This window comes from Pangasianodon hypophthalmus, chromosome 24, assembly GCF_027358585.1.
Source record: "Pangasianodon hypophthalmus isolate fPanHyp1 chromosome 24, fPanHyp1.pri, whole genome shotgun sequence".
Classification (NCBI taxonomy): Eukaryota; Metazoa; Chordata; class Actinopteri; order Siluriformes; family Pangasiidae; genus Pangasianodon; species Pangasianodon hypophthalmus.
Genome location: NC_069733.1, coordinates 11372566 through 11398740, shown reverse-complemented (window position 1 = coordinate 11398740; position 26175 = coordinate 11372566). Strand labels below are relative to the sequence as shown.

At 38.7% G+C, this 26175-nt stretch overlaps 2 protein-coding genes across 2 annotated transcripts; both read right to left on the bottom strand.

Moving 5' to 3' along the window:
• Positions 1-9242: 9242 nt before the first annotated feature.
• dmrt2a (doublesex and mab-3 related transcription factor 2a) lies at positions 9243-12605 on the bottom strand. The gene is made up of 4 exons (XM_026931146.3): positions 12404-12605; positions 11765-12170; positions 11208-11310; positions 9243-10646 (listed from the first exon to the last, which is right to left on the bottom strand). The coding sequence occupies exons 2-4, from the start codon at positions 12083-12085 to the stop codon at positions 9565-9567; spliced, it is 1506 nt and encodes a 501-aa protein (XP_026786947.3). The 5' UTR covers positions 12086-12170; positions 12404-12605; the 3' UTR covers positions 9243-9564.
• A 4850-nt stretch (positions 12606-17455) lies between these two features.
• Positions 17456-21379, bottom strand: dmrt3a (doublesex and mab-3 related transcription factor 3a). The gene is made up of 2 exons (XM_026931430.3): positions 20824-21379; positions 17456-19125 (listed from the first exon to the last, which is right to left on the bottom strand). Exons 1-2 carry the CDS (start codon positions 21170-21172, stop codon positions 18173-18175), a joined length of 1302 nt encoding a protein of 433 aa, XP_026787231.1. The 5' UTR covers positions 21173-21379; the 3' UTR covers positions 17456-18172.
• Positions 21380-26175: the final 4796 nt, after the last annotated feature.

Here is a 26175-nt window from a genome sequence, read left to right as displayed (position 1 = left end):
AACCTTCTGTCTCCATTTAAAATGTTTTAATTGTATAAAACAGATTTGAGTGCATAGGCTTTTGAAAAGATATCTAACATTTAAAGATATGCTCATGAAAAGTTACCAATTGAGAGATATTCAGAGATATCTCTGAAATAGTGTGTTTCTCTGAAAAGGTGTTTTGTGACAGAAAAGGATTGTGTTCGAGTTTATACAGGTTTGTTTGTTCTTTCTGAATATCCTAGGTTTTTTTTCTTTCATTTTCACCAGCTGTGTTTTTTTAACAAACTTCTCTGACTTAAATGTTCACAGCATTCAGATTATTCTACTGCTTTTTAACCTGAATGTTTTTAAAAAGAAATGAATTGAGACTCAAAACATGTGACAATTTAAGATTAGCCATGAACCATTATGAAATTTTTCTTTTCTTTCTTTTCCTCCTCTTTTTTATTTTGTCATGCATCGTTTATTCTGGTGGTTCAGATTTAACTCAAAACAGTTCTATTTTCTAATAGAGTAGGCTATTCTCTACCACAGGAGAAGAAATGAAGTGTTAGCAGTTGGCCTGATAATTTTCCCTTAACATAACATACTTCCCTGAACACTTAACATATTCGCTTGATGACTTTTGTGATTAAAGGCCATATGACTCATCTCAGTATATATGCTCTGGTCTAAAATTGACCCAATTTCAGGTTTTAAAAGAACCCATTGCAATTCATTGCATTGCAGGGTTTTATTGCAGTTTAATAGTGGGTAAATCTGCACAGGACTCTCTAGTGGTTCACAAAAAGGCTCCTTATTTCTTTTCTATGGTGTTAAGTGGCTCCAAATGAAGCGCATCACAGTGATTATTACATTTTAGAGCGTTTATTACAGGCTATTTCCTGGTGTGGGACTAATAATCAAGGTCCCTCATAGCGGTCAGGTTTGGAGCACAGAACATAAATCTTTCTCTGTGTTACTCTACTGCGCAGCTTTCACGCGCACGCGACGCGGCGTATCCGGTGTGCGCGCGCAGCTGAGCAGCACATGGCGGCGTCTCTGAAGCAGCCTCAGCAGCGCGAGACGCTCACGTGCACAGATAACATACCTGGCTCAGGTAGTTCATCTTCGAGCTGACGAAGTAAAACAGAAAGTACTGGAATGTTTATGTGAAGTTGAGCTTCATTAGGGACTCTGTTGGTTATCTTTCATCTGGGGTTCACTTCATTTTTCACAAAGACGACGTAATTTCTCTCTCTTTCTCCCTCTCTCTTAAAAAAGGGGTGTGTTTTTCCCCCTCATAATTCTCCGACAAAATCCCTTTGATAGCAACTGGTAGCTAACCTCACAGAGCTGTTCTGCAGGTGAGAAGAGTTGAAGGCTGGCTGATTTTCTATAATGAGCGCGGAAACATAAATCACTCGGGCAGCTCCTTAAAGCAGCAGAGAACAGAGAATCAAAGGGAAGTACGTTCATCCATCATATTTTATATCATATTTTAAACCGAGCCTCATATCAGTTTCTACTTATTCCCTAGTAAGGGAAAGGCTACACATAAAAGAAGTGCGCAAATATTTATAGGAGACATCTGTGATCCAAATCTCCTGTTTTTCAAATCATAAATTTAATCATAAAATTGACAGAAAATTGAAGCCATTGATATTCAACACATTACACTTAAATATTCTCACTGTTTATTATATATTATACGTATTGTTCAATAACTCAGATGTAACTATGCAGGCTCTAAGCAGGAACATTGAGGAGCATCAGTTAAATATTAATGAACAACTGGCTAATTATTCAGTAAGTACTAATAAAGTAATGGTGTTTAATTCATGAACAAAGCCTTAATTAATCTTATATACTGTAGCTCCTTGGAGAACTACTAATTAACTACTAATTACTGCATGTCATTGGCTTGTACTCTACTTGTACTCTGCACAATGACAATAAAGTTGAATCTTATCTAATCTAATCTGTCAATTAATTATTTACTAATCAAATGCTAGTCATATCTACCTGTCAAAGAATTACTAGCTGTTGCAAAGTAACTACAGCTACCAAACCATTACTTTCTTATTTCTTACTGAGTAATGACCCTGTATATTATATGACGTTCAGGAGAAATGTCCAAGGTAACAAAAGTCTTTCATATACAGCTTTATTAAATTCAGCATTTCTCATGAAATAATTAAAGTGAAGTTCAAATGAGCTTTAATGGCTTGACCCACCTCCCATCCATGTGCATGTACAGGAAACCCCACCTGCCAGAACATTTAACAGGCCCTTAGGGAAGTGTCAGGAGGTGCATGTAAACACAACTAAGGAATCTGTGTCAAACCTGTTTCTAAACATTTTTTTCTAAGGTGTATTAAAATCACATTACTTCAATCATTATGTTTAATTGTATTCAACAGAGACAAGGATTTTGCAAGGTTTCTTTGAATAAAAAAAGCCTTATTTCTAGGAAAACTGTAGGGTTTCACCAGTGGAACAACCAAAGACAACTGGACTGTATGTTTACATGATATTTGTAATAGTAAGACAATAAACATATAACTATTCCACCTTAATATAATTTTTTTGTAAACATTTCTTTAGACATTTGTATGTAACATGATTTAAATCAATAACCTAACAACAAACTTTTAAGAAACATATAACCTTTTCTGAAATATATTTGTTTGCATTTGTGTTATGTTCTGTTATGCTATTTCATCTTATGTGTTATGTTATGTTATGTGCTATATTATTTTACGCTATTTTTTTTTTTTTTTTAGAAAGTGTTAGGTGACAAAGTCAAAATACTTTGTAACTGGGTATATTTTAATGTCTGTCACACAGATTCACTTCTACAGTAAAAAAAGAAATGCCATCTTCAAATTCTTCTGTCTAACATACTGAATCGCTTCGTCATGCCCATGAGATGAACACTATAGTTTCAGTTACCTTGAAATAAGTGTGAATTGAATATCTCTTCAATGGTCTGGTCCAACATCTGCGTGGACGAGGAGGAACCTGACACCTACCCGGCTCTTCCTCGTTGCAGATATGGTATGGATTCCATTATTTCCCAACTTTTTCCTGAGTCTTTCCCTGTAAAACATGTCTACTTCTTAACCATAAACCGGTGATGGGACATGTCTTCCCACATCAGAGACATGAAATCAGGCCTTACCTTAACTGGGTTCATTCATAACAAAACACAGTGTCACCCCAAAGCTCCAATACTTTCGAGTGTCACAGCAGAGATTTTTTTATTAGCACCAATATACAGAATTTATCATATTAAAAGTGTTGATTATAGCACTTACTTGTAGAAAACTTATTGGTCAAAATAACCAAATGCTATCAGTTCTGTGCTTTTCCTGTGTATCTATCTATTAGCTCTTAGTATTTTTTATTTTTTTTTGTATTTTTTTGACCACCATTTTTGTCTAACAGCCACTAGGGGTTGTAAGTAAGCTTGCAGGCTAACCCAAGTGTAAAGAAACTAAAAGTGAGTCCCTGGAGGAGGGAAATCAGTCACTTTTACTATCACCTTCATAACATCATGTGCCATTTGGCCGTTTCACTGAGCAATGCTAAAGTATGGTGGAAAAAAATACTCTAAATATCAGTGAGGACTAAAACAGAGATCAAAAGCTGCTCAAAAAAGTTCTGCACAGAGATATTGATTGTTGAATTTTAGATCAACTTATAAAATTAATTCTTGTGATTATTCAAATGGAAAAACCCCTTGGAGATGTTTTGGAGCATCATTCTAGCCCTGCAGGTGGACATCTGGACGTCTTGTCCCAAGCCCTGCAGAAACCTGAGCAGATAAGATGTATAAACCAGTTTTGTGACACCACATTGTACAGGAAACAATCTGTGTTTACATGACAACATGGAGAATAGCACACCTCGTGTTGGCTAAACACACCATAAGTGTCACAGTAGCAACGGTTCAAAATGTGGCCTCTGTCAAGGTTAAATTAGTCAAGGCCATTATCAAATCCAATAAGGATAAATTACTGAAGAATAAATTGACCATCACGCACCCTCTTAGGAGGTCCATCATTCTGTGAGTGCAGTGGATAGGTGTGGTGGAGAGTGGTTAGCTGTAGTGGGCTTCCCACAGGCCAAATGGTCAAGAGGTGTTATTTCACTCACAGTCCAGATGTTTACCAAACAACACCTCTGCTCCTTTCGTAGCATTTTTATGAATTTTACAAGAATTGGCATATAGGTGTTATTTCAATCACAGTCTAAATGTTTCCAAAACAATTCTTGTTTCGTAGCATTTTTTTTTTTTTTACATTTTACAAGAATTTCTGTCTGCCTTGTATCAATTGTAATCTACACGTTTACAAAGCAATGTCTTATGTCTTATCATAGCAATTTTTCAAACTTTGACAGGATAAGGAAAAAAGACTGGTGAGATCTGGCTCCAATGATGAAGGGTGTAAAAGTTGACATAAACTCCTTTCCTAAAGTAAAGTTTTTTAGGTAAACTATCCATTTTGTCATTTTCTCACCTGTTCTCATGAAACTGGATGCTAAATTTTGATGCTAGGTAAACACAGTCTTATCTCTTATGCTGGTAGATCGGTCAGCATGATGGTGCAGCGGGTAGTGTTGCTGCTTAACAACTCCAGGGTTGTTGGTTCGATCCTGAGCTTAGGTTACTGTCTGTGTGGATTTTCACAGATTGTCCACGTGGGTTTCCTCTGCACGAGGGTAGATTGGCTACTATGAATTGCCCCTAGGTGTGAATGAGTGGTGATGCCTTGAGCTCCTCAACTGGCACCAAATGTTCCCGTGATCAGCTCTGGATCCATTGCGACCCTGGCAAGGAGAAACCAGTTACTGAAAATGAATGAATGCTGGTAGAGCCTTTCCATTATGTGAACAGTCTCTCATTCAAAGGATAATGATGAGAGCATTATGTTGCTTTCAGTAAAGACTGAGACTTGTTTTTTTGTTCCTTTTAAACACATATCACAAGACATCAGTCATCTGTGGTGGACATTAAAATGTTAATGTGTACAAGCTATAAAATATACTAGCCATCTAAATTTGACAGAGGTTTCACCTTACTGATGCTATTAAGAGTTTATGGCCATATTAGGCCAGCTATTCAATTCATGCTGCAACATCAGTCAACAATAACCTCCCCAGCCAAACCCAAACAGCTCCTCCTGTTCGCATTCCATCTTTCCCGCCTCCTCCATGTGCCCATGAGGGATTCCCCAGGTTTGTTCCATGAGCCACTCTCAACCTGACACACAATCCCTTTCACTTCACCTGATCTGTCATCAAGTCTTTGTTTAGCCTGCTCCCGTGAAGGACACAAGTCCCCTCTTACAGCAGGGCAGACCCCATGAGAGCAGAGGGTTAGAAGGAAATCAGAGGGCCATATCCAGGCCAGAAGTCAAATAGTCTCATGGGCTTGGCTTTTCAGTCTAATGTTGTAGAATGATGGGATGGAGAGCCTTTGCAACAACAAGTTGTGCACCACTTTGGGACAACAGTGTTGTGTTTTGACACTGGTTTTCATGCATAGCTGAGAAGTCTCATGGGGGAGAGTGTGACCTCATTAGATTATCAAATGCTTTAATTTCAAATTTGAAAATAAACTAGGATTTAACAAGGTTTTATACATTGTACTGTATTTTTAAAAAGATCTGAGTCCATATTTGTGGTTGTATAGAAGTTTTAGAGTGTGGACAGTGTTTCTGTTTGATTGATGCCTTTTACAAAACTGAAGACAAGGCTTGTCATGAGCCACTCCTGTACCATTCCCACCCTTAATTTCCCTGTGCCGTCATAGCGCTTGTCTACCGAAGAGCAGAGTCTAAATGGGCCGAAACAAAGACCTTAGAAAATGACCTCTGCAGTAAAATCTAATGTCTTTCCTTCCTGGATTTCCATAGAATTTCCATTCTTCTTTCAGAATAGCAAATGAAGGGCATGCATCGCTGGATACAGAAGATAGTTTGGTGATCTTGTAAATGTCGGGCACCAATCCTAAAACATGGAACTTTCAGTAACACATTTGAAATGAGCCATACACAAAACATGATGGACATGCATGCACACATCTGGAGCCATAAAAATGAGATCAAGTCTAGCTTAAGATAAAATGTTGTTGCCAAGCAGAGCTTTGTAGATTTATGTTCCTAAAGGATTTACAAACATTTGCATGAACTTGGGCCAATTTGCTTATCTACTTGCCTGTCTTGGAATTGTTGCGAAAAAAAAGAGACGCTGGAAGAAGCAGAAAGCCTGAGTCAGGGCAAAAGACAGACAGCGTTGTTTTTATCCATGTAAATGACGCCTTTGAATAAATAACAAAAAGAGCTTGGCTTCAGTGTAAGCATCTGAAAATGGTGTTCAGTTTCAGGTTTCACTCAAAGCTTTCCCCTGCCAACAGGCTCTTGCTGCCTTGGCTGATTACTTTATAAACCTGTCAGCAGAGTGGGAAGATGGGGCACTTCCAACAAGATGTGGTGTTGTTTGTTCTTGTGACACCGTTTCAATATATTCAGCTGTTGTGTGTTGTTTGGAGAACAGTTGCTGTTTCAAAGAATCACATCAGAAAGAGTGGTAATTGCTAAAGGAGAAGTGTGAGAGAAAACATCCCCGAGTTGTTAATGATATAAATGACCAGACAAGCTTCTACTGTGGAACCACTGAGAATAGTGGTAGTGTGTTTGGCTAAGTGCATACGAGTGTGTTTACGTTGTTGGTGTGTGATGGGAGAGAGAGAGAGAGAGAGCGAGTGACCGAGGCCAAGCCCTGATTTGACTGAGCCCGCATTGGTTTCATCGGCTGTCAGCTCAGCAAACATGGTAATTAAGTGCTGCTACCTTGTCAAAAGCTCCCATGCTACACATTTCTTATTATATTACAAGTTGCCTTGCAGGAATTTTGGGCCATGTTCTAACTTAGTACCAAGGTTGCTGATATTGAATAGAAAAACAGTCAAGAACCTGAGGGTAATTAATAGGGATCCTACCCCGCTGGTCACGCGTTGGTGAGAATCTATGCAAAATACATGGCGCGCCATTTATTCCACATGTCAAAATAGCCCCTCTGCTTGTGTGACTTCTGTGTGTCAGAGGGTTTGCATACACTTCAGCTTAATAGGTGCTTAATGTGCAGCGTATTGTAGCATGGCCCGAGCTAGTGTGCTGAGTTACTGAAGCGACAAAGTCAACAGATTGAAAGATGGGGAATATTTCTGCACCTGCACAGGCAAGGGTTGTAAAAAGTGAAGAGGGTGGGAATTGGGACACCACAAACTGTGATCTAGGCTACACGCCAGTCAGAGGACTAGAGTTTAAACTTACAGAAATGTTCCAGGGCAAAATGAATTATTATCATTAATAACTCTCCATTATTATATTTCTCTGAATCAGTGCAATTAATTCTGAACTCCCTTTTTTTATTAAAACATTGCGCATTGAATTGGAATATTTAACAGTGCTTGATAGCGCATCATGTAGCTTTAAGGCAAAAAGGTTCTTCTGCCTGTGTAAGATGATGTCTCATTTTCTTAGTTTAACCCTGATGGAAATTACATTGTCCTGCTGTTAAAGCCCTGCCTTCCATACCACATAGTGAAAGTGAGAACTAGCTGCATCAGCAATGCAACATAAATTATCAGATAGCATCCAGCAGAAACCTTAATCTTTTGTAAGTGAGTGAGCGCAATCAACAAAACAAGAGTACAAGATGGATACAAACTCCTCCATGTGACAGCTTAAAGCTATTACCTCAGAAACTATCCTTATTCCACAATATCTCAATCTGTTAAAGCCAGTGCTCCTGATAAGGTAACTAGCCTCCGATGAAGATAAAGCTGTCTCATTTAGCCCTTGTGTTTAAAAGGACAGGCAGAGTTAGATTGATGGGAAACGCTGGTAACAGGAGCTGAACGGCTGTGTTTGCGATGTTAGTGAGTGCACTTTGCTAACGTGCTAAATTCGACACTTTGGGAATGAAGCTCATCTGTCTTGATGGCATCAGCAGATCTCTATCAGCAGCGGTTAAGATCTCCAAACACTTCGCTTCTACTAGCTCATGTATCTTTGCTAGCCTGGAACTATTTAAACCACAAATAGACCAATATCTCTATTCAATCTTGCAATCTTTGGTGGCTGCACGATTTTTAAACCTGTTTTCCACATATTTTGGATTCAGGCTATTTATAGGAATTGTTTACTGTAAATATAAGAAAAATGTGGGGAAAAAAACAAACAAAAAAAAAAATATTACACAGAATTGTCTTCCTTGGGTGAAATCCTCAAAACGGAGTGTTTCCTCAAGAAACATGTAGGGTGCTATTGTTAGTTATTTCATTCTACTTCTGAGAGGCTTTCTGGAGACACTGTGTGTGTGTGTGTGTGTGTGTTAATATCTCGCTTATTCTATATACTTATAAGTTTTCTTTATCCAGACCATTGATGTATTTCTCAGCTCATGACAGAAATTCTGCTTATTTCTATGCCTACTTAAAATAGTGTGAAAAATAGGTGAAATTTAAAAGAATATTTTATAGATATGACAATTAGATAACATTTACAATTAACATGTAACAAAAACCACAGGCCTAGGATGAGTAAATTATGTTCTCTCGAATCAGCGGTCTTCACCTTGTAGCACTATTTGGACATGTGTCTTCCAGCTAACTGAAAGCCCAAAGGTTTTTAAAGAGAAAAACTTCAGAATTGTAAACCATACGCAATTTATGGATGTCTCAAGTTTCCGTGAAAAGACGGGATTATGGCATCTGTGATACATATTCACATAATTCATGTCTAGAGCAGGTGTTCTGTGTCAGCAGCCTAACTATTGTAAATAATTGCAGTCTCGAGCATATACACACACATTAGATGGATGCACAGATGTAAGTGTGCATAATGGTAAAGGTTGCATGACTTCTTTAAAATGTCACACTAACAGATTTAATACTTGAATATAGATTTGGTAAGATATTAAAAAGTTTTAGTTATATTGTTTAAAAATTATTTCAATAAAAACACAAGATAACAAATCCAATCGCAAAAGTGAGATATATTCTATGTGAAGAGTTCCAAAACAGCTTATTTAGTTTTTTAGATACATTTTTTATTAACCAAATTTTATATAAATGGTTAAATATAATAAAAATGTCTTTTTTTTAAATTACCACACATATTTATTTTTTGTATCAAGAGTTTAGCATAGCTATATATTACAGATTATATATTTGCATTCTTATTATGATACCGTAAGATAAAATTACGAGAACATATGGACTTTGAGTTTTAATTAAATTTTATTGTCACGTTTGAAAGTAAAAATTACCAATGCATTTAAATACTCTACACACCGCATTTACAACATGCTTGTGTCACATACTATAATATTTACATGGCTATTTACACAAGTATTAGATGGGTTGAAGAGACTACGTTTAAGGAATAAATGAGTGCTATATTCACCCAAGTGTTTACTCTCACATACAAACACAACCAGCAAAATTATGAATAAGAATAAATACACAGTATACAGAAATCTTAGTCCATAAGTACATTTGTGATTGATTTTTGTTAATTGGTAATCTTACTGGGACGATCGATTTATGGGCAGTGAGGGCCTTTTTAAAATGGCTTCCACGGAAAATGACAAAGGCTCGCTCGACGAAACCTTTGTGCCTGTCGGCTTGACCAACATGTCTTTTACCACTCTCTCTGAGCTTTTAAAACCAGCTGAGTCTTTAGGTGCACTGTCCCTGAACCTCTTAGCAGCCCCTTCCAGCAGATCTTTACAGTAGGGGTTCCTAAGATCAGCGCCCTTCTCGTTCAGAGTCTGCTGGATCAGAGAGTGAAAGGAGTTGAGCTTCATAGACAGTGTGTGCTTGCTGCTATCTTTGCTAATCTTGTTCAACAAATGCTCATTAGCTCCTGGAGGGAGTGGCCCAAACGCTGATCCAAAAACCTTCTTGGGGGGTGAAAATGCTGAGCGCTCCCTAATGTTCTGTCCTGTGTGGGCATCTCCAGCTGGTAGTTCACTTGGTTCCGGGGCCACACGGGAACCTTCGAGCCTAGAAGCTGCAGAAGCTGCAGATTCCTGCTCAGGAGAGTTGCTCTCAGTCGATGGCATCATTTTGGGGTCCCAGACGGCACCAGGTTTGAGGTTCTGCACTGCAGTGGCATTGAGGAGGCACTGTTGGTAGAGGAGCGCATCGCCCAGGTTGTTGCCGCCCCTCGGCCACATGACAAAGCGAGATGATAGCGGGTACTGGCGGTACGTGGTAGCCACGCTCACATTGGAGGAAATCAGCTCGACGTTGGCTGCCCCACCGGCTGCTCTGTAACCCATTGGCAGGTCCAGACAGCTAGGCAGGAAGCTGCAAAGCTCCTTTGGCGTTGCTTCAGCTGCTACAGTGGGAGCAGACGACGAGGAATAGGCCGTCTTGTAAGAGTTGTACTCGGCAGCATGCACCACGCTGCCTGGTAGGAACAAAGAGCTGGCAGCAGACTGGTTGGACTCGAGGAGTTCCCTCTCCTTGTATTCACGCTCCAGCATAATGCTCTCCAGCTCCTTGTCAGCAAAAGCACGTCTTTTTCTCATGCGGTCACTAAGAGGTGGTGGCAGAGCTGGATTCATACCCAGGAAATGGTCAGACTGGACAGGGCGGTAGCCTGAGAGCAAGATAGTTTGAAATTATTTATTCTGTATATTAAGAAGAAAATATACATCTACATGAATATGTTACTGGTAACAAATATTTAAGAAATAATATACAATAAAATATTAAAATAAATTATTAATATTAATAAATATGAATAACAATTTCTTGGTTTAATAAATGTATTGTATATATTTTGTGACGAAGATGTATTAGTACTGTAGTAATTTCTTCTAATAAAGTACTTAAGTATTTAAATAAAAGCCATTTTGTAAAATACCACTGAAGAGTGCCGCTGTGGAGTAAATATTTCATGCATCATGAAACGTTTTACTGAGCAAAGACGCTTACTGCATTAAAATGTCCCTTTAGCAACCAAGTGAATTAAAGAGAAAAGATCAGAAATCCAAGAAAAGCTGAGGAAGAGACAAAAGGATTATATTAGCTTGTCAAGAGACAGAAAAGAGGAATCAAAGTTATAGGAAAAAAAGGACAGATTATAGAAAAAGTTATTCCAAAGTACAAAATAACATTATGACTGTTAAATATTTATTTTTTATAACATTCCACTTACCTTCTAAGATACTTTTAGCCAGCATGGTGGAAGGGCGCATGTGCCTTTGATAGATAGTTCGTCTCTCAGCTGGTATGGGCTTCCCTGTTATTCCTTTCTTATCCTAAAATTACAAAATGACACACTGAGCACAGAAATACAATTTTTAAATCTTTTTTTATCTATTCTAAAACAGACTATTCATTATAGTGATTTTGAGTCAAAATCATTTTTTTTATTTTTTGTAATTATGTAAAGATTTTTATAATTATTTAGTTCAGACACATTAACATTCACATTTAGACAGTATTCATTTTAATAATTAAAAAAAAAATATATTAAAAAATATCACTTCACATCTTGCATGATTTTAGTTCATTACAATATTAAATATTGACACACTACTACAGGAAGTTATAACTTTATTATAAGACCTGTCTAGGTGTGGTAAGGTTGAATAAAGAGCTAGTGCTGATTTTTTTTTTTTTAAGTTTTGCTGGACACAAATGACCGCAGCTAAATGACTGGGATAAGGGGATTTAGTTGTGCAGGTAAACCACATGAAAAGCAGCTCTTACCTCTGTGGCTTGCTGCCTCCTGAGGGCCACCTGAGCGGCCATGACCCGCTGGCGCTCCACCACTAACAGGCAGTTGGCGCACTGGCAGTCTCTCCACCTGCAGAAGCGCTTGTGGCCTTTGAGGCACGACACCACGCCGTGGTTCCTGCAGCGGGCACATTTCGGAGTGCGGCTCAGCTTTTTCTGATCCCCTGCTCCAGGGTTGCCTGCGTGGGCCGCCTTCTCCTCCTCCTCTCTGCAGCCCGACTCCTCTTCTCCAGCCGCCTCCGTCTCCAGACTCTCCACGTCGATCTCAAATTCAGGACTGGAGAGCTCCGTCATGGTGAAAGAGTCCAGTGCGGACGCGTCCTCAGTCACAAGCTGTTTATTTAGATTTGTTTTGTTTTGTTTTTGTGCTGATTATTACCTAAAACAAAAAAAGCAACAACTGGATTAATTTCATTCACTTCATTCACTTTCCAAATAAATTGTGCGTTGCTACAGCGTTCACTAGCCTACATTCACCTTAGAATAATAATAATTTAAAAAATAATAATAATAATAATAATATTTAATATTCAGCTCGCGCCTTTCATTCATTCCTTAAATGGTGTAAGATTTAGACTAAGCATGCCAAAACACTCAATCAATTCTACTCACCAAGTCCAAAGCGCGCACCAGTGGTGATCAAGAAGAAATACACCTGTCCACCAAAGCTCAGGATTCTTATATCCTCTTGTTTTGTTTTGTTGTGTTTTAAGTGGATGTGGTGGCTTTGCACGTTTTCGTCGCTCCACAGAAAAATCTGAGGACTGAGTCAGTGTGCGATATTTACTGGCTCTGCTGTCACACAGTGTGTCAAAAGCCACGCCTCCTCGGCCTCGCCGAGCCGCCGCGCGCGTGTTCTGATTGGCTCTCTGTCAAAGGCGCGGTCCTATTGGCTGCCTCCGGCTTTCCTCCTCAGTCCGCGTCTTATTGGGATGAAGTTACAAATACAGCAATTCCAGGAAACTATTATCAGCTTGTAGTAACACAAAGAGACAAGTGCTGAACACCACTGTACAGAAGGATTCCAAGCGCAGTACATTTTAAGCTCATATACAGTGGATTGTTGCTGGTTTATTTTGCACACACACACACACACACACACACACACACAGAGGGTAAACGACATATTTCTTCCTAAACGTTATTTTGACAGGATGCAACAGTCTCATGTTGACATGTGCGTGGAGCACGCGCTTCCATTAAGGTCGCAGGGTGGAAAGAAATTGGCCTAACGTCTATTTTGTCACGCAAATTAATCGTATATTTGGCCCAAATTTGCAAGCTGTATATAAAAAAGGTGTCATTTCGTTAGAATGGGTTCGTTATAGCCAATGTAACCACTATTGAAATTATTCAAATGACTGTTCGAGAATGCAAAAATTTGGTGATTGATTTTCATCGACATTCAAACACTCCTCACAGTCCAGCTCGTGTTTTCTTTTATGTTGTTTAATAGTTAAATTATTCCGCAAGTTGTTATTTGCGTAGACGACAGGCTACACAGGCGCTGCTTTGATTGGTGCCAGAGGTTAAGCAGAGAACACTCGCCTCCTTCTGAGTTATTAGCTGATGTGAGGTTTGGATATCTTACACGGAAAGTTGTAGGGACGAAATCAGAAATGACATGTGTGAAATGCACTTCAGCGGTCAGTAATTTCACAAGCCATTGCATGATGTATTCTCTTTAGTATTCCCTGTTCTTTAATGCCTCTATTAATCACAGCGCTGTTGATGATTCCCACCATTTCGGTGAGGAAGTGATAAAGGATGGTGGGACACTGACTGGTCGCTGGAACACATGAGATGAGTAAAAGCATCAGAGCGGCATTCCGGGAAACTACACACACCACCTCGGGTTTAGTCCCAGTGTGTGAAGTGTCTCTTAACAAAGTAAAATAACATTACACCTAAGAACTGACACCCAGGTGATCATCAGAGAAAGCTGCGGGTATTTAACACTATGCACTGCTGCCATAAATAAATGAGTAAACAAACAAACAAACAAACAAACAAACAAAAAAACGGATAGATAGATAGATAGATAGAGATAAATAAATTAATCAATAAATCAATAAATAAATGAATGAATGAATAAATAAAATAATAAATAAACACACACACACACACACACACACATGCATACATACATACACACATACATAAAGTGTTTTACTTTAGGAACTGGTTACGCCTTATTTTGAAACACCACAATCTAATACCTGTAGTGTTTTAGAGAAAAAAAAAGTCTCAGGCCACAGTTTAAAAACAGGAAATGTTGACACAGATGCATAAAAATACATTTAAACTCTGCAGTGTGATACGATTTTTAAAACCTGTCGGCATGATTAAATATATGTGATATATGAATATGAATGCATATGGTCTATCATACTTTAAAATGATTAGGGGATGAATGAGCTCATGAAATTATCCAGCTAACTTAAGTTTATTTACTGCGCATGCGTGCGCGCGAACGCCCTCGATGCAAATAAAACGCATTCCCTTACACAATATGTTTATTGGCACTAAGTGTAGTGTTAATGATTTCAGTGGCTATAGTTCAACCAGTTACTGAGAACTATGCGCACACTATCTATCTCTATCTATATTATATTTATTATTTTACATTATATTAAACTAGAAATTTATTTTATATATATATATATAAAATTTATTATATATCTATATATATACAGATATATATATATATATATATATATATATATATATATATATATATATACACACACACACACACTATAATTGAGCTATAGCTGAGTCTTTTAATTAAAGATCACATTATCAATCCATTTCCGCCCCATAGTGTACAGTCTACATCCAGAGACTAGTATAGTAAAAGCATCTGAAAGTAGCGCTATGAATTCAGTAACTGCAGCACAACAGTATGCAGCAGTTTTTACACCCTTGTGGTGCTGTAGTGTGTGTTAGGTGTGCAGGTGCAGCTCTGTCGCTCCCTCCTCCAGCTGAAAGCACAGCCAGTCAAAACCCAAAAGCCAATTCACTGCACCATAAATTTATCTCCACATAAAGAGGAATGCTTTGATCGTCTTGAGCTTGTCCTATCTCTAACACGGATTTGGGTGCCAAACTGAAAGGCACTTAATCATTAGCCAAAAATGTGAGTACAAAACATTAGGCAGGTATGATCAGGGCGTTTTAAAAATGCAAAGTGGAGTCGCATTTTCTATTTTCTTTTCCATTTGGGTTTAGTTGAGTCTGGATATAGGCCTAATGGGAGTTTTAAAATATACTGATATGAAATGTGAGTGCAAAAAGGCGAAAAAAAAACCTTGCCATAATGCCATTGGCATCAGATTTGCAGCACGTGCATACTACCCTAATAAATAGCATGTCAAAATAGTATACTATTAGACAACTATACAGCCGACTGTTTGCTAGCCTACAGTAATGTGCTTTTTGTGTGTGTTAGCTTTGGATAGAGCCATTGAGAGTGTCACACACACACAACCCGATCACAGTGTAATGGGAATGAGATGTGTGTGTGTGTGTGTGTGTGTGTGTTCACTGATGGCCTGTTAGCTCCATAAGCACCTTAAGCAACTCCTGATGGATTGGGAGCACGTGCTTTGTGTTGAATTCTCTCCCACCCATAATTCATCTGTCTAGATGTGATGTATTCGAGCTCACCTAAATGTGTTGACTTAGAGGCGCGTATTCAAATGTCTGCACGAAAAGCTTTCTGTCGGTTAAGTCAACACGCGTGTTTAATGTAGTGCAACACCTGCACACTCACACACTCGCATTTAGCCACACAGCAGAATTAAATCCAACACTGTTTATATAAGTCCAACTGGAAACAAATGACGCGTGGGACTGCAAGACTCCGACTATCAGCTTCCCAATTATAAAGCAAGAGTCAGCTACAATAATATTAATAAGTATACACTCTCAGCAGAAAGCACTAGACTGTACCTTTCACTGAGGTGGCACACTTTAATTTTAACTTTAATTAGTATGTAGAGAAATACTTTCCAGTGAAAAGTAATCCTTTCACTCCAGTGATAAGGAAAGTACAGTTTAGTACCCCTTTTTCTGAGAGTGTCTTATTATTATTATTATTATTATTATTATTATTATTATTAGGCCATTACTACTACTACCAGTAGTAGTAGTAGTAGTAGTAGTAGTAGTGATAGTATTACAATAATAAACTTTAATAGAAACAATAATAAACTGCTGTTTTGCAATTATTTTACTGGTGTAAAATAATTAATTATTTTACCTTATTTTATTGCTGTTTTGTATTTGTTCCAACAATTTTCATAATTTACAGTGTTCCTTATTTTAAATAATAACTTTATATTTCAGCTACCAGTTTTTTTTAAGTATTAATAGCGCTTCTCTTTTAACTATTGTGCTAATAAATGCATTAGATGACTGTAATCCATTTATTAGCCCATTAACTACACGAAAAGTGCTATTAATATATATATATATTTAAATGACAGAATTTTCCATATTAAAGCCCAACGCCAGTCTACTGTAATTATAGTGTGATAAATTAAAACATCCCTATGATTGCTTGTTATATAAATCGTATCAGTTATATAAATCATATATCCAGACTGAATTTATGCTTCATTTAACAAACAAACTCATAGGAAAGTGGCCAGAGATGAGGGGAAATAAGAGGTGGGCAGATAAATGTATAGTGCAGTTATACCAATGACCACAAGATGGCGATAACGGTTCACAGTGAGCTCCTGACTTTCTGTGTCATTTTGGGAAATGACAGGTTCTCCATCCTAGTGGAATAGAGATCAGTCACCAGTCACCATGAAGGTGACCTCTATCATATATGATCATTGTGCTGAATGGACATTAACTGTACACATGGTCAGTGTATACACATGGTAGAGTATTACACAAATCTATAGTTTCACGGCAAAAGTTGAAATAGCAGAGTCCTTAAAACTGCAAACTTTCTTCACGACATATTTTTTTTAATTATTACAGACCATTTTTTTAACAGCTAGCCCCACTAACTGAAACACTCTTTACTTTCCAGATGATTGGTACTTTTATTTGTAGTTAATTGTTTAACATACAGTGCTAAACGTTTATTGTGCAGCTGTACACAGCTGTAACACACTGACTGAATGAAGCTTTGTGTAATTATCTGAAGTTCACCGCTAGATGGCACTATTTGCTCAGTTTTGGCTGTCAGAACCATAAAGCTTATATTTTCACAGCTTGTCTCCTGAGGTTTAGGCTGTTTGGATATAAGCCTGTATACATGTAGATATATTATTTTCTTTTAACATTAATCGAGTTCCCTAGAAAATCAAAGCAATATGACCATTTGTTTAACTGGTGATACGCCGAACATCCGTAGGCTCACATCCCTCTAACACCTTTACAGCACTGACAAGAATTATTTCACAATTCTCAAAAAGATTGTGAAAACCTTTCTTTCTCACCTGGAACAAATGAAGAACCCTGTATGGTTCATCCAGAAGCTTTTTTTCCTTTAACATCATTGTGCTCAATGACAAGTATGCAGTGCATTCCTATGGTGCAGTTATTAAGCGATATGGCCTTTAATAATGTTACATTGTGACTAGAGGACAAGGCTTGGCAATGCAGTCTAAATAATACACACACACACACAAAATATGCTCACACTCTGCTTTTATTATTTTAGATATATTACTTTGTACAGTCCAGAGTTTACAACATCGCCAATTCAAACTGTTGAGCTCAATTTCTACTGTCAGTTCAGCAGATGAATGTCATATCAATGCTTAAATACATTTCTTGGTTTATGTGTTTGATGAATTGAAAAGGTGTTTCTTATGGTCCCAATATAAAAAATTAAACCAATTCTTGTTTTAGACTGTGTTATATTTTACACCTAACAAGTATTTCCAGGATACAGAAATCTGCTGAAATGATTCTATTCATGGACCTTTTTGTAAGTACAATATTAAATAACATTCATTTCCCAATTAATGTGAATTTCCTGTTAACACACACATCCTGTCTATATTTAGTTCATGTGAATAAATGACAATAAGAATTCAGACTGGGTATATGACATATCCATTTACATGCTTATATTGTTTGCCTATTTCTACACTGCATTACTATTCACAGTACATTTCATGCAAAGAGCAATTTGTGGTTATTATTTACAAACTAATGTTCAGTCATTTAATCATTCAGGATTTTTTTGGTAGATGTTGATGACAAACTGTTCATATGTTTCACTGTGAGAGCAACACAATTTCTCAAATAATGTACAGTATATGTTTCATAAAGCTCCTACACAGGCACAGTCCGCCCTGTCTCTTTTGTCCATTCATAACACATTTTTGGTATGTTTGCCACTTTTGTAGGTTAAGAAGATGTATTGAGGATCCTCGAATCTGAGGAGTCAGATCTCTCATCGTACTCCTCGTCGGCGGCGGCATATACAGTGTGTTTGGCCGCATCCTCCTGAATGCTTATGCGCTGTTCCTCTTGAGCTGACCTGGAGGGCAGGAGAGGTGATCCACGGAATGACGGCCCTGAGAAGGGTGAGACGTACTGCGAGCGGAATTGGTACTGCTGCTGCAAGCTCATGGTATTCCACAAAGTCATGTCATTGGACATAAAAGGCCCAGCTTGACCGCGGCTCAGCGAGTTGCGCAGCATCAACGGGTAACGGTGTGCCTGAGGAAAGCTAGGCTGCAGCGGGACACCCAAGGGAGTCGGCATCACCCCACCAGGCGATTCTGAAGTAAAGCGAAGTGTATCTGGCACACGAAAGGCCGAACCCACTGACCACTTGGAGGAAGAGACTGGGTAAGAGCTTAGAGGCTCAAAAAGGTGGCTATTGGTGGGCAGAATTAAAGCCTCAGAGTTTTCGGATGAGGGCTTATCCATTTTTGTAGTAGAACGGCTGGAGAGAAGTATCTCAATGGCACCCACCAAGTCACCTCCGCAACCCCTCAGGATCAGCTCCAGCACAGCTGGCTTGTGGGAAGGGAAGATCTTCTTCAGTACCTCCAGAGGAGGACGGTTGGCTCGCAGGTTGAAGGGCAGGGACACAGATCCTGTGAGGCCTTCAATTAGCAGGTTCTGCTCAGTGGGAGACTTGGGGCTGTCAGGCTTTTGTTCTGGGTCAGTGCAGGGTTTGGGTGAGAGGTAACGAGGCTCCTCAGGATTAGAAGGTGGGTCCGGGGGGTCAGGAGTGAAGCAGGAGTTAGGTTTGGGCTCCTCCGGTGAGCTGGCAGCTTCTTGCTCTCGGTCGCTGGTGCTGCCGCTGTTCTCTCCTCCAGATTGCTCACCTGAGAGGTCCTCATTTAGGTCTAAAAAACAGACAGAGATGGATGGTGTATATATATGCATGATGAAGAGATATGTCCTATGTCCTTTATCTATTACATTAGAATGACAAGAGGTTAGACGTGTGTTACCCTGTAAAAGTCGTAGATGGGTCTATCGGAAACTTGTATTAAAATTAGAGCTGATTAATTTAAACAATAGAAATAATTTCACGATGGGCTAAGAACATTTGTTTGTGCTCCCGATGAGGTAAAAATACGTATAAATGTGAACATGGTCCAATATTTACAAAAACACTTGGGCTTGAAAACGCTTGAACATTTTATTTCTTCAAAGAACCTAAAATATTTTTATCAGTCAATCAGCATAACTAAAACCTGTATCATAATTTGCATATGGCTGACCTCAACTCTGGTCTGTGTTTCTTACAGCTGAGACTAAAAAGTAATAGTACACACCTTATACACTACTGCACATAAGGAGAGGGTAAATACAAAGGGAAATGTAGTTTTAGCACACTGAGCACTAGACTCAGAGGTTAAGACTGCTGGTCCTGCACACAGTGAGAGCAACATTCTGTGACGGCTTAAACTGTCAGCACTTGGCTGATTTATTCTCCCTCACTTTATTTTCTCCTCTAGCTGTTCACACAAAAGTGCTGACTGGCTGCCACGTGGAGATTTGTCATCGATTCTCCTTCTCCTCTTTTAGCAAAGCTGCCTGTTATTTGGTAACACTTCACCCGAGTTTTGACCTCTCCAGAAAATTATTGCTATTGCTTTCGATTCGGCCTGTCCAGCCTTGATTACAGTAATCTTTAGAGCCAACAAAGATCATCTGCTCTGAGGGAAGTCTGATGGAAAGTCAATGGCTATTTTCCTCAGCCACTTTTCTGCCTCTGCTCTCCAGTATTTTTGTCAGAATGCCAGCCACTGCAACACCATTTAATTTACAATGCAACCCAATTTAATGCACATTTAATTACATTATGCCAGTTCACTCTCACTTCTGAGCTTTATTACTGAAAGGAAAAGGAGTTAAAGACTTACTACCAATAACAGAAAAATTAGCATGTTCTTCCCAAATACTTAGATGATCAGTTGGGTTACAGCAGAACTGCAGGAACAACACTTTTTAAATGCAAAACAAGACCACTTAATTTAACAGTTTATCTCGTATGTAGTGGAGGACTTGCTTTATTGTGCTCATACACTAAACATTAGGTTGTTATATAATAATAGTAATAATAGTATAGCTGGTTATTATTATTATTATTGTTGTTGTTGTTTGTTATTTTTACATTATTATAATTTACCTGAAATGATAATACAATGTGTTGATGTGTTAACCACTCAAGGGTATTTTATTAAACGTTTTCTTATATTTCTGCAACGAAAACTCGATGTCTGAATAAGAAAATAACTGTAATAATATTGCCGCTTATTCAGGATCTGTTTGTTTAACGGGGAAAAGACTCCATTCCAGCATCAGCAGTTGTCAGTCATTACAATCATTCTGCGTTTAAGTGCATGCGTTCTAGTTGTTTATGTAATGTAAACAAAATAAATAAATAAATAATTGAGCATGCAAGCTGCGCGCAAAATAAAATGGCAATTTTGTTTGCATTTATTTTGCGACATGTAATGTGAAGCCCAAGGAAACTGGGGTGATTGAGTTAAGCATGCTGATAGTGGCGTGTAATTGCAGTCTGTGTGTTTTACCTGTTGGTGACTGTGTTGTGATGATGGGCTCGGCGCTCCAGCGTAACTCCCCGGTGCCCATGGCTCTGTGTGGTGGCGGCGGCGGCTCGGCGATTAAACTCTCCAGACTTTCGTTGGCCTGCTGCCTCCGGAGCGCGACCTGCGCCGCCATGACGCGCTGGCGCTCAATGATCAGGATGCACTTGTCGCACGTGCAGTCCTTGAAGCGGCAGTATCGTTTGTGGCCTTTGAGCCAGGACAGCACGCCGTGGTTGCGGCACCGTGCGCACTTAGGTGTCCTCTGGAGCGGCGCGCGCGCCTGCGCCACCGGGCCGCCCACGTACAGGTACGGCGAGCCGTAGCCGTTCATGTCGCGCAACTCGAGACGGACGCTCGCCTCCACAAGAGCATCAGATAAAATCGGCGAGAGGCGAGAGTGGATGTCAGTTGTCAGGCTCAGGACCCCCTCCTCTTTCCCCGCTTGCTACACTCGTGATAAAGAGGCGTTGACTCAAAGACGAGGATCCACCTTTTCGGCCTGCAATAAAGGCGCGCGTCAAGGCGATCAGACACGCGCTGACAAAAGGGAGCAACTTCACGCGCGCGCTTACATCACACGTCATATAGTGTTCAAATCCGCAGAGGGAGGTCTCAGCAAACACCTTTCCTAAAGTGACAAAGGTTCAGGCTTATATGATATGTCGGCTTATAACAGCATTTTAACAGAAAGCGTTTTTTTTTTTTTTTAAGTAAAATACAATCAGTCACACCGCAGATCCAGTTCTTTGCGTTTTTGTGTAAAATAATATGGAAAAAAACCGCAACGCCACCGTGTAGTCCTGCCGATTTGGCGCCCAAACTGCAGGCCAGTTCATAATCTGTGTGAATTTTTAGGGTTAGGCAACCAGCAACCTGATCCTAAGCAATTAGTTCAACATGCTCCAAGGTGTTAACAGTGCAGTAATTTCAGAAATCATCTGGGAATGTCCAAAAAGCCTGCAGTGCTGAGAGCTTTGCATGAAGCCGCTCACCAGGGCTACTTTGTTTAACCACATGCTGCGCATCCGAATTAAACAGAGAAGAAATAATACGCTGGTTTGCATTTGAATGCGTGCTTAACTTATTCCCATGAGGAATTTTTCCCGGGCCACAATGAGCGCTATGCCGGTTAATTGAGCCACTGCATTCGGGAGATGGGCTTTCAGTGAGGAACAAATATTAAGAATAATATGGACCTGCATGGGAAATATATAACTTGGGCTGGACCGAGGTGCAACAGTCAGAGTAATAATGCTATTTTGGAATAAACTCTTCACTCAGGTAGTGTGTTTTAGGGATTTCCTCATTAAACCCTTGCTTTATGTGCCGGAGTGACATTTTTTTAAACTCTCATACACTAAGAAAGCTAGCACACCTTAAACGACGGCAGTGTGTAAGATGTTGAGATGTGTCTTACAGTGTTAAGCGTCCATTGAAACCGAACACCGTACAGCTCGAGTCCCGTTTCTGTCCCTAAAAGGGTTTAGTCAAGCACATAATGGGATCGCAGCAGAACTACTTTGAGAACAGGGGCCGCTCTCAAACTTCCCCACATGAACTCCGTTTCCAGGGCTATTAAGCTTTTAATTGGAAAACAGCGGAGGAAAATTCAAGGTGGCGATAATACGCTGTGTGAATGTGGAGGGGAGGATCGGGCCGAGCACATCGAGCAGCGATGTGTGATCAAATTATTTACGTTTTATGTATAGACCTATTGCGCATAAAACGCATTGTGTTTGCTGTCCACAAAATGATGCGCACGAGAACAGTGACGGCCAACACAACAGGCCAAAGTCACAGCTACATTACTGATGATGCACGAAAAAAAACAAGAATAATATTATAATCCTGAACCCAGTAGTTTAGTGCGCGAGACTATAAAATCATATAATAAATATTATAATATTTTAATAACACATATTCAAACCAATAGGCCCATATCAGGACATACACAAGGAACACGTATACAGTGTTTAATATAGACTATGTCTAAGTATTCTCTCTTTCTGGTGATATTATTAAAACTAAATAAAGGTGTCTAAATGAATATATAATTTAAAAAGCATACTGAAATAGCGTCAGGCCAGCATGAGGCTAATTTGGTTAAGAGAAAGCTTGAATAAATACTGAGCAGAGCATCTGATAAATTTCTACAAAATGTTCTACACATAGGCTAGAATATATCGAATGATAGTTCCCAAGCATGCCTTTTCCAAATCCAAGTGAGATAATGATAATAACAATTCAGCCGATATTGTTTAATTTATGGTGCACACAAGGTGCCATTATTTAGGCTTTGAGTAAAGAAGAAGTGCAGTTATGAATTAATAATGACAAAGATAATTAAATTTTTTAAATTAAGCAGTTCAGTGCAAATTATTTCTGTTTGTGTGTGTAGTGCGTCCAAAATTCATTAACAAAACTAATCTCGTCTTTTCCTCTAAAACGAATATTAAAATATTTCCAAAGGCAAAGATACAGCAGTGGTTACATCTGTACACAAAACAAGCAAGTACTAATCATAAACAGATGACTTAATTACCTATAATTAAACTAATCATGCTACTTTTGACCAAACAGTAAATTTCTGCCACAGCCATTTTCAGCTCTATACTGGGTTTAGCAAATTATCCATTAGAATATTTAATGAATATTAAGAAATAGAAAAGGTGTGCGTTAATATCTAATATTTCATTAGAACTGGTAGTTGGGGAAAACAGTATCCTTTTTAAGGCTATGGATAAAGCAAAGATTTCTAGGATTCTATAAATGTTAGAAAAAAGGCACTTGAATGTAGAACATGATCTTTCATTGAACTGGAAATGAAGGGATGTGGAGACAGGTGGACTACAGGTCAAAGACAGTAGACTATAAATACTCCAAGCCTGAAATTCAAACACCTATTAGCTAAAACCAACAGCGAACCTTCCACTGGAAACTGACAGTGTCCTGCTCTAATCACTAGTGTACACACAGATGCTGACCAGCTACAAAATATTATTAATGTAAAAAATCTCTGCTGAAAACTACAGTGTTTATGTATACATATAAATGTCCAGTTTCTAATACTCAACTGAATATTCATTCATTCACTTTTAATAATTGTTTTATTGTTTACTCTGGAAAAATACCCTGGATGTAACTCCATGCAAACACACAGAACAAATATGACAGACTTAATTTAACACTATTATTATTATTAATATTATTATTATCATTATTATTATTATTATGTTGATTCTGATGAGTATGACCTGATACCCATTATTGTTTCTTCACTAATTTTTTTTGGTTCAATTGTGATGAAAATTATTAATGACTGGAAATATGCTGTGGGACCAGCTTGAGTAAAAATAGTAAGACAGTTACACAATTTAAACTACATTTGAAGATGATTATTTCAAAGCTGCACAACATATTCAGGGAGGAAGAAGGCAGTGCCATCTATAATGGAATGACCTGCCCAGTCATCCAACTTTAACCCAATCTAGCTGCTCTGGGTGGAGTTGAAACGAAACAAGAGAGAGAGAGAGAGAGAGAGAATGACCAAACAGCTCCACGAACCTCTGTAAGCTACTGTAAAAATGTATATAGTTTTTTATTTTGTTTTGTTTTGTTTAAACACACATTATATGATTTTCCTTAAAACAATCTTGGTTATACTGCAATGAGATAAGGTACTGCAAACTAGCAAAAAAAAAAAAAAAAAAACGTATTATTTAATATTTATTATATTTTTTTCGTTTGTTTTATATGTTACCTAAACTTCTGAAATGTAGTGTTTTAGTCTAATTAGAGTCATGTCAAGTTTACTGCTACCAAGACGCAACAAAACCCGTTAAAGAGAATAAATCCCTTTCAGTACTTCCACATTTTCAGAGCTGTTTAGCATTTTAGTGAAAATGATGTGCAGACAGAAGGATCATACCCAGTGGCCTTGTTGTCTCTATTTTGGTGAGTGGATCAGTTTATCCAGCTGACAGGCAGCCAAAAGGCCGCTTGTGAGTGATGGCAGGACATCTGTCCAGTGAAATGTCTTGCTAATTTCCGAGGCACTAAGAGCATCCAAATCACTACAGTTCTGACAGCAGCATCTCCTCCCAGTCACACCCTCTCTATCTCACTATAAACAGTGACAATGGGAAACTCATCACTCTCACATTGCCATTGGTCTCAACCGAATGAACTGTTTTAATAGACTAGTACAAAAAAATGGCCCCAAAAAATGGCACACTCATACTGCATTTTGGGAATGATTCCACACATTAAAATTCATCTGTGATATCCATGCAAGCTTCAAACTACAAATGTCCCCTTTACCTTGCAATTAAAAGTTAGTTATATGTTATGAATCAGTTAAGAAAGCTTAGCCATATGAAAACATGCAAATGGTTACTGCACTAATACACTACACAATTCTGAACAGAATATATGCTCTTAGAAAAAAAAAGATTCCTCAAGGGTTTTCAAGGGTTCTTTTATTTTCAAAAACCCTTTCTGAAAGTTAAAGGACACTTAAAAACCCTTTGAGGAATCCTTTTTTTTTTAACTTGGGACCCTTTAGATAAGGAAACACTCTGTTGTAGCGTGCTGCCTAGAATCTTTAAGGACAAGTGAGGAACTCTTAAGGGTTTTAAATTTTCTAAAAGACAACCATCAGCCCAAGGAAATTTTTATCCAGCTCAAAGTGATTGCAAATGCACACAGGCTATTTTCTAATATGGCAACACTAAACCATTTCAGGAGAACAAATAAAACATTTAGGTACACTTTTATTTAATCTTGAAAACGTTTCAAAATTTTCACTATTTTGGCCGAAATGCAACATAAATGTTTTTGCCTCTTTTTTGTACAGCAGGTTTTTTTTTTTTTTTTTTTGGTATGGCAGTAGCTAATGCACACAAAATTCCTTACAGAATCTCACCAAACAAATTCAAGGAATACTGCAGTGTTTCTTTTTTTGAAGCATGTACACCTCTACCACACCCTAAACCACATATATAAGGATGAACTGCATTACACTGATCCCTGTCCGAGACCACTCTATCATCAACCACTTTTACGAGCTCCACTTCCCTTCAATCCAGAACTCCTGACTGCGAAAATGCACCTGAGAAGCACACCCCACCCAAAAGAGTGCGTGTTGAGGATGAGTACAGCTTTATCATAGCTTTGTCTTGCACTCGGTGGCTGTGATTGATGGAGCAATAGCAGCTCAAGGAAAACAAACTGGGCGACACTATTCAGCCCACGGTCTGGGCTCGTAGCAACAGAAGGACACGGGCGCCTCTGACAAGCTCCTGTGATGAAGGGGCCTTCCTTAACTAAACTCAT